The sequence below is a fragment of the Hibiscus syriacus genome, unplaced genomic scaffold, assembly GCF_006381635.1.
Source record: "Hibiscus syriacus cultivar Baekdansim isolate YM2019G1 unplaced genomic scaffold, ASM638163v2 tig00110782_pilon, whole genome shotgun sequence".
NCBI lineage: Eukaryota > Viridiplantae > Streptophyta > Magnoliopsida > Malvales > Malvaceae > Hibiscus > Hibiscus syriacus.
Window position 1 is genome coordinate 834369 of NW_024062860.1, and position 9727 is coordinate 844095.

Below are 9727 nucleotides of genomic sequence, written 5' to 3' on the forward strand. Positions count from 1 at the left end.
ATAATTTAATATAGGATGATGAATTATCTTTTAGGATTAGATTTGTTATTTTATTATGAATTAAGGTTGAGTTAAAACATTAATTTTAGTTATTATTATTTTATTAGGAATTAGAGTTAAGACATGTTTAGTTTGTATTATTGTATTCATTAGTTATTTAGGACCTTTAGAACTCAGCCCCTATATAAAGGAGGCTTCATTCAACTTTGTAAAACATATTTTCTTTGATTAATAATACAACGAGAGTTTTTTTTGCCTTGTGCCTTCGAAGCTTCTTCTCTTGGAGTTCTTTCAAGTTCTTGTGAGGTAGATTAATCTTCACACTCCAATTTACCTCTTCATCGCGACTAGGAGGGTTGGTTAGAGTCATTTATCAAGTTTGCCTTTTCATTGCGACTAGGAGGGTTCGATAGGACACTTATCCATCTATTTTCCACAAATCCATCCGCACTATTAATCATCTTTATCGTCCACCTTCATAAGGGAGGTCTTTTAATTTCTTTATTATCTTATTTTATTTTCAATTTCTTTATCATTTGTTTATTTTTGTTTTAATCTTATTGCATTGATTCCAGCACCTAAAAGAAACCCTAAAGAATCCTAGCTATTACTGCCACCTTCTCCTATTCATCCCCTTTATTCTTCATCGAGTCTAGAGCTTTCTAGGTTTGATTGTTCAACAAGAGCAACGTTCATTAATCCACCACATTTCCCTAACAATTGGTATCAAATTTAGGTCGATTCTTGGAAAGAAGCAAGCAATCTTTCTTGTTCTTGAACGCAAAATCGTCAAGGTGTCCCAACGGAGCTAGTTCACAAAAGATTCATCGTTTCAGGATTTTTTATTTAATTTTAATTTAGATTCAAATCCTTCTTGTTAGTTTGGTGATTTTTCAACAACAAAAAAGGCTGAAAAAAACCAAAAAATAACAAAAATTCAAAACAAATTGTAAACGAAGAAATTTAGGGCTGATTTTCTCCAGTTCTCATATTCATCCTAAGAGTAATCTCCATTAAAAAATTCACCCAAATTTAAGTTCATTAGAGCCTTCAAATAATCGTTCAAGTTTCATCGACAGATTCGGTCTAGAATCTTGTCAAATTTCTTGAAAATTCTACAAGAGAAATTTCGTGGTGAAAATTTTCATATTGAAACTACATATATTGAATATCATTCACACAAAAATCAAAATTTTTGGAGATCAAGAACACCTTCAAACAAAGCAATCATGAAAAATAGATTATTTGAAGACTCACCTTTCAACATAGTCTACTGGATACTATGAAGGTATTTGGTTCTGAAATTTCTCAGGTGGTTTCTAGACACATCAAAGATTCATGAATTTTCCAAAATTTTTGGACACCGGTACCCCCTCAAAATGTTGCTCAAGTTGACCCAGTATTTTCTAGGTTTCTGGTTTGGTTCTTTTTTTTTCTTTGACTCTTAGTGCTTTAGGTTCTTTTGTTTTCCTTTTTATTGTTCTTTTGCATTATCTAACACATTATCTTTCTTGTGTTAGTAGGACTAAAGAGTATGCATACTTCTTCCTTCTTTGCATTCTGTTCTCTTGGAGTCTAAACCTTGTTTGACCTCTTAAAGCTTTTAGGTTTTCTTATCGCCTTTGCTAGTAATCAAACTCCGATACGAATTGTGGAAGACTACTTGGTAAAGTGAGTGTTAAAGAGTACAAGATCATGTTACTTTTTTGTCACTGTGTTACTTTCTTGGAGTAACTTGTGAGGTTTCTTGCTTTGTTAAATTTTCTTTCCTTTATTTTACTTTAAATGTTTCGTTGAGTGTTGCGATTTTCAGGATTTTGAACCAGGACAATTTTTCAGACCTAATTATATGGTTATACATCGGTATTTAAGCATTGAAGATACGGGAGAAGCTGATATTCAAAGAACAAACTTATTCCATTCCTGATGTTTGATACAAGGTAAACCTTACTCCATAATCATTAATAATGGAAGTTGTGCAAACATGGTAAGTAGCTACTTGGTAGAGGCACTCAACCTACCTTGTCAACAACATCCAAAATCATATTGTCCGTAATAGATTAATAAAGAGTTCGAGATGAAAGTCACCAAACAATGCCTACTCAAACTACAGATGGGCAAGTATTGTGGTGAAATTTGGTGTGACGTGATTCCAATGCAAGCTTCTCATATCCTTCTGGGAAAACCATGGCAATACGACAATGATGTTACCTACTATGGTAAGGCAAACAAATACACTTTGAACCTAGATGGTAAGCCTTACACTCTCAGGCCAATGACACCAAAAGAAATCCTGAAAGATCAAATGAGAATTTTTGAGGAGATAGGGAAAGCAGAAAAATAAAAAGCTAAGAAAGAGGCAAAAGAAAAAGAGGCCACTAGTTACAAAAGCCAAAAGAATAATGACCCATAGGAGGTGAGTGAACCTAATTGTGAGAAGAAAAGATTTACTCAAAATCTTTGTGTGAGCACAAAAGAATTGAGAGATAACTTTCTTTACAAACAACCTTGCATCCTTGTTTGCTTTAGGGAATCAATTGTTTCGATTTATAACATTAACAAGGTTTTGCCTAGTGTGTTTTCATCTCTTTTACAGGATTTTCGATAAGTGTTAGGTGATCCACCTAATGGATTACCACCAGAAAGAGGAAAACAACACAAAACCAATCTAATTCAAGGTTCCATCATACCTCGTCAAACATACAATCTCGAAGAAACCAAAGAGTTAGATTTGTTACAAAAATGCTACATCCATGAAAGCCTTAGCCGTGATGCCATCTTAATGACAAAACATGATTTGAACAACTCCACATGCTTTATAGTTCGTGTACAGAGAATCCATGTAAATGATGAAAAAGTGAAAGTAACACGGGACTGGCCCACATCATCTTCCATCGCCAAGAGTTGTCGAATAGTGGTAGGTGACCACCTGACAGGTTACCACCTAAAAGCCCTAATCAATGTCATATCAATGAAGAGTCACAATTTACAAGAGTCCAAAGACCGAGGTAAGCAAAACACACTAGACGATGCACTACCATGAAGGTTCTACAATCCACAAATCTCTTCCCGAGAATTCTTAATTCATGACACACTTAGGATACTTAAGGGATTACTTTAACAAACTAGTTGACATGGTTTTTAAACACTCATTCTCGCCACACACAAATAAAACCATGGAGAAATTATCTGAAATAATCATACAGAAAGCCAACAGTGGTCGACGCCATGTTGAATTTCAACCTAAACATCATATTACAAGACTTGTATGCAAAATATGATTTCAAGACTATAAGAAATCAGTTCCTACAAAAAAAAACCTCGAATAAATCGCATAAAGACACATCAAATTGGTCCTGGTAAATGTTTCACAAGTTTTCCTTTCAACACATCTAATTCTCTTTCTATTGATTCGAGGATGAATCCTTTTATTCGAGGATGAATCCTTTTAGGAGTGGGGGAATGATACAACACCAGAGTCCATAATACATGCTTCTTTGGACTAATGTTTCTACTCGAACCTATTAGAAGAACAAAGTCTCGAAGATTCAAAGCATATATATTCGGTAAGTATAATGTGAATGAATCATTAAACGATTCTAATGTTTCTCCCTTTAATGTTTCAGATTCGAGGTTGAATATTTTTGAAGAAAGGGAGGCTGATACATGCATCACACGGCTCACATCAAAGGAAGAAGTAATAACTCTTCCAAATGATCCACTCGTCCAAGCCTTGGAAAAGAATATCATAATAGCAGCAGACTTGCGATGACTTTTTGAATGGGATCCTGAACTTATTTGATCAACATGTCTTCTGATATACATTTTGTCTCTTAGATTTCCAACGGTTCTCGAATTGCATCAATCCGATATCGGGAACTCAATATACGTTCATTTTAGTGAAGACAAAACATACATAATTCCTACACGAGATTAATACGTGATTTTGTAAATTACGAATTTTCAATATTTATATAATTATTTGTAATATAATTTAATATAGGATGATGAATTATCTTTTAGGATTAGATTTATTTTTTTATTAGGAATTAAGGTTGAGTTCAAACATTAATTTTAGTTATTATCATTTTATTAGGAATTAGAGTTAAACATGTTTAGTTTGTTATTATTTTATTCATTAGTTATTTAGGACCTTTAGAACTCATCCTCTATATAAAGGAGGCTTCATTTAACTTTGTAAAACAAATTTTCTTTGATTAATAATATAATGAGAGTTCGTTTTTGCAAGTGTTGATTGCCTTGTGCCTTCGAAGCTTCTTCTCCTGGAATTCTTTCAAGTTCTTGTGAGGGAGATTAATCTTCATACTCCAATTTACCTTTTCATCGTGACTAGGAGGGTTGGTTAGAGTCATTTATCGAGTTTTTCTTTTCATTACAATTAGGAGGGTTCGATAGGACACTTATCCATCTATTGTCCACAAATCCATCCGCACCATCAATCATCTTTATTGTCCACCTTCATAAGGGAGTTCTTTTGATTTCTTTATTATCTTATTTTATTTTCAATTTCTTTATCTTTTGTTTATTTTGTTCTAATCTTATTGCCTTGATTCCAGCACCTAAAAGAAACCCTAAAGAATCCTAGTTGATGTTGCCACCTTCCCCTATTCATCCTCTTTTTTCTTCATCGAGTCTAGAGCTTTTTAGGTTTGATTTTTCAACATGAGCAATGTTTATTAATCCACCACCGCTTCCCTATCAGATGGACTAAACAAAGCGACACCCTATAGTCGGGGATCGTTTTATAGCTTTTAATAGTCGAAAAACTTAATAAAGTTGTATCCTGTTGGATATATGAACTGCAAAACTACACCGTTAGCACTGACTGGAAATATAAACAGTAATTAAAAAGAACAAATTCGTAAACCGTGTCGTGGTAAAAATCACTGCCTTAGAAACGAATTCGCCCCGATGTGTGTAATCGTTGCAGTAGGCGGACCGTCCCCCGAGGTTAACACGGTCGCTCTGAATTCCGTACACCCGAAACCGGAATGGACTGCTGGTGGTAACCCCTGGAATTAAATCAATAAATATCAGTTGAAATCTTTCACATTTTTCATTTGTTTCTTTCAAAGAGAAATTCCTCAAGAATTTTCTCTAAAAATATAGTATTCGCGCGACGTGTCGAAGACACGTATTACCACGACCACGACCACGAGACAGACGGACGGCGGGGTGCGCGAGAGTCCCCCTTGTTCTCTATCACTCAACAAGGAAATGGGAAAGCCAAGCCTTAAATATCATTCCCAATAGTGTTTCCAATACTATGTGGGATTGAGCATTTCCAACATATCCTATATCGGAAGAGCATTTATATACTTTACCCTAAAACATTTTATACCAGTTAAAGCAATTCATGTCATATGATTTTACTACGTTCGTGAATTCATACCATATACAGAGATAGATGGTTGAGATTAGCAATACGAAACGAGAAAATATTCACTGGGAAAAAACAAAGAGTCAATCTCAACCATCTATTTTCACTAATCCAACGATTCTAAATATGTATAAAACTAAAAAGTTTTGCATTGTGTAAGTGGATCATAATTCTATATATATATATATCATATAATTTTTAATTGTGTTTTTAGTATTCTAGATAAATCATCATACATTTATATTTGTGCATAAAGACAGAAGATTGCTCGGATGTTTTGTTGTCAGTGGAATAGGTTTGGATACTTGTAAAATAATTTTAAAAAAATGATCCAACATCCGAATATCTCTGTTTCATTCTTTGTTCTTGGCTTTGCTTTCTCTCAATGTATTTGTAAAAGTCCTTCAAAGAATCAAAATTGGTTGCTCAAAATTCGTGTTAGGGTATTGATTCCGAATGTCGATTGGTGCATATTTTGTGTACAGGATGGACCGAGGGGGACGGATGAGGGCAGTCGCACCCTAAAAATTTAAAATTATCATATATTTTATATTTTTTTCATATATTTTATATGGAAAATTTGTTTTCATCCTCTAAAATTTTATAAGTACGTCAACTTTTAAAATTTTAGAAGTTCGCCCCCAACATAAAATTCTATGTTCATCCTGTTTGCGTACAACATTTAGCTTTTGTTTCATTTTAGTACTATACCGTTAAAATCTTAACGAATGGTCTTGTCGACCACCGCGTCTACAATCGTCGACTATCGCATCTGTCAGCCGATGAAGTCCAAACTTTCCAGCCCGCACCTTTTCAACCCCTTAAATGCGATTCTGGCCTATGTTTCACCGGGAAGCGCCTCAATCTCCCCAAATCGACAATGGACTCTTCGATTTCTTCATCATCCAATCCATGGACCACTGTCCGATGGGCTTGAAACTGGACTATGTTGGTCGACTTGTCATTCTCTCGTGGTCCATCATTCATATTTGTCGTCCGTCCACTGGAACTATGCCATGTCATCCCGCCCATTGAATTTTTAACGGCATGATACTAAAATGAAACAAAAACTAAACGTTATGCATGATTTTGAAAAAAAAATGAAAGTTTAGGTACTGAAGCAGACCAAAATTGATAGTTTATGAACTAAACGCGTAGTTTACCCTACTCTTTTATCATATAATTTTTTTAATATAACCACCTATATATGGTCTATTGATTAACTAATTCGGATTATGTATTACGAAAACCCATTACAAGAATGATCTTCTCAACCCAATTTGCTCCATTAACAATGTCAGGATTAAACATCTACCTTTACTTAAAGAATCTAGTGTCTCATCCCACTAAACCAACTTGTTATTGGTTGTTTCGTATATTTTTTTATTGTTTTTTTTTTTTTGTATTCTAGGTTAAATCATCATACATTTATGTATATATTTGTGCATCAAGACAAAAAATTGATCGTATGGTTTGTTATAAGTGGAATAGTTATTATTTGTAAAATAGCTTAAAAAAATGATCCAACATCCTAATATCTCTGTTTCATTCTTTGTTTTTTTCTTTGCTTTATCTGAAAGTATTTGTAAAAGTCCTTCAATGAATCAAAGAATCAAGTCTTTGAGCTTCCACCCGCATATATCCTTCCACTTTTATCCCGACATTAATGGTCCTCCTACTTTTATCCCCTGACATTAATGGTCCTCCATCTCCACGCTTAATTGCGTATACGGACAAATATTATCTTGTATTTATTTCACATTAATAAAAAAATATGTAAACTGACTTCGACTTATTTTATTTTATTTTTAAAAAAAATCAAAATTGGTTGCTCAAAATTCGAGTTAAGGTATTTATTCCGAATGGCGATTGGTGCATAATCGAAGGGCAGGATTTGAATCCTTCTTACACCAAATCAAAAACGAAGAAAAACCAACACAAATCTGTACCCAACATTCAACATCATACGCAAGATTTTACTAGTTTCTCAGTAGCATGGATACTAAACTACTGATAGGTCATACATTTTATTACATAACCATCACAAACATTTTATTACATGATTCATACTCTTAAAAGCTTCGAAGGCCTCATTGTTTCGAATTAGACCAGCTTAGGTGCCCATCCGGCGATCACATATTCCTTAGCAGCTCGTGTTTTCACAAACGATTCGCGAGAGAAAAGCAACTACAATTTATAAGAGAAGTTCAATTTTCTTCTAATACATCAAAAAGAAAGAAATAGTAAATTGCAATATATATATATATATATGGTGACTTGTGTTTTCAGTAGTGAAATACCTTCATGTAATTTCGGACATTGGCTAAGCTTTCTGGAACAGTCCATTTCTTGAAATGGCCAAGAGCAACCTCAAGATGGTAAAGCTTTGGTGCTAAAGCTAAATCAACAGCACTTACATTTTCTCCTGCAATGTATGGACCCTGATATTACAACAGCAAATTGATTAAATCATGTTCGACATATAATCGTATACAAAACTCGGTCTCGAATCTGAGTAACATAAACAATAGATGCAAATTTGGATAAACTGGCATTGTAAAACAATGTTTTACTGCAATTCGTGTCTTAGCATATGTGTTTAGGGGTAGTATATATGAAAATAATTACGAATTCCCATAGTAAATACATACACTCTCAAGTCCAAAAAAAATACAAACCTCAAATTTATAATCACTTACATGAGCCTTGAGATGTTCATCCAGTGCCTTGAGTTCATTGAGTAAAGCCTGCTCAGATCCATCATTTGCATCTTTGCTCTTCAAAAATGTCACGACTGTTCCGAATATGTTCGATCCACTGCCGTTTCGGTTGAGAGGTTACTAATGTACCAAATAATGAACCAATCAAATTGCCTATTTCTAATCCGGCAAATTTGCTCATGTATGTAAGTGGAAAAAAAGATTTTCCCATGTAAGGTTCCACCCTATTATTTCCTAAACTAGGATCATTACTACAGTGCCAAAGGGAAGATGCCGGGAACACCAGGCGACTTCAACTTCTCCGGGAAAGTCGCATGGGCCACAGTGCTTCTTCCCCGTCGACGACCATTTTTTTCTTCGTTCTGCATTTCAATGCATGTTGTTTGGGAAAGCTGAAGACGCATAAAGTCGTGCAGTATTCCTGGCATCATCTTCTTGGCACTGTAGCAATGACCCTAGTTTAGAAAATAATATGGTGGGAGCCTTATATTGGGATCCACTGCTATACATGAGCAAAATTACCTTCAAATCTAACCAGACGATCAAATTTTTTTGTATAGTATGATATTAGATGGATCATTGGTTCTTGATTCAATCAAATCAAATTATTTACTCATTGGAGAAAAGAAATATATATATATATATAATGGATGAAACTTGTGAGTAAATCGAAGGTCGTAAAACAGTAAAAAGAATGCAATAGACAACATACACAGAGGCAAACTCAGGTGGGGTTTTGAGAGAAGGATGAGGGTATTTTTCTTCAAGGATTCCAACAATTACATCAGAATCAGCCACCCATTTTCCATCAACTTTCAGCACTGGTACTTTCCCTTCCGGACTTATCTCCAAAAACCTTTCAAAAATTCACAAATTCCATAATTTCACAGTGATCCATTAGCTTAAACCCTCCAAGAAAAGCCAGAGTTAACACTTTTTCCCCAGTTAAAATCATAAATTTACAGCAACCCATTTGCTTAAACAGTGGAAATAACCCATCATCACCAAAAAAAAAAGGATCAAAGTTGGCATCTTTTAGCATAAAACAGTATACCACTGAGGTTTGTCGCTGATATTGATAAGGTGCATCTTATAAGAAAGCTTCTTCTCCTCCAAAGTAAGGAGAGCTCTTTGGCTGAATGGACCTGGAAAAACAAAAAATTAATCAAATGCAAAAGTAAATTCAAAATCATCCAAAAAGAAGATGAAAGATTGAGGAAGAAAATGCGGGAAAAAAAATAGAGCATACAATCTCCAAGAGCATTAGGGGCACCAACAGCAGCCTTGACACAAATCTCAAAAGCCATTTTTTTCCTTTGAGAAACTTGAAACTTTTTTTTTTTTTTGGATAAACAAACTTGAAACTTTCAGTGTTGAGAGAAAGCAGTCAGTGCTCAATATGAAATCCCTGTTGAAGATGTGGATTTAAAGCAGTAGTTTAGCCTGTTAACTTGTAATTTATGGCAATGGGGAACACACCGACATGATTAAATATAGTGTAAATTATTTATTTTTAATTTTTATTTTATTCACATATCTATTTTTTTTAAATTATACATAGTATTATATTTTGATTTTATTTTCACCCCATAAAAAATAACAATTA

At 34.2% G+C, this 9727-nt stretch overlaps 1 protein-coding gene across 1 annotated transcript; it reads right to left on the reverse strand.

Annotated features, from left to right (window-relative positions):
• Positions 1–7346: 7346 nt before the first annotated feature.
• On the reverse strand, positions 7347–9502 carry LOC120140101 (glutathione S-transferase DHAR2-like). The gene is made up of 6 exons (XM_039155141.1): positions 9371–9502; positions 9176–9266; positions 8834–8977; positions 8101–8218; positions 7702–7842; positions 7347–7588 (listed from the first exon to the last, which is right to left on the reverse strand). The coding sequence occupies exons 1-6, from the start codon at positions 9426–9428 to the stop codon at positions 7505–7507; spliced, it is 636 nt and encodes a 211-aa protein (XP_039011072.1). The 5' UTR covers positions 9429–9502; the 3' UTR covers positions 7347–7504.
• Positions 9503–9727: the final 225 nt, after the last annotated feature.

What these genes read in the sequence shown, in the direction of transcription:
- LOC120140101 (XM_039155141.1), bottom strand. Translation starts at nt 9,428, where the DNA reads ATGGCTTTTGAGATTTGTGTCAAGGCTGCTGTTGGTGCCCCTAATGCT. An exon ending in CCCTAATGCTCTTGGAGATT is followed by an intron (nt 9,267 to 9,370) that starts GTATGCTCTATT and finishes TTGTTTTTCCAG; the next exon opens with GTCCATTCAGCCAAAGAGCT. An exon ending in ATGAACATCTCAAGGCTCAT is followed by an intron (nt 7,843 to 8,100) that starts GTAAGTGATTAT and finishes TTGTAATATCAG; the next exon opens with GGTCCATACATTGCAGGAGA.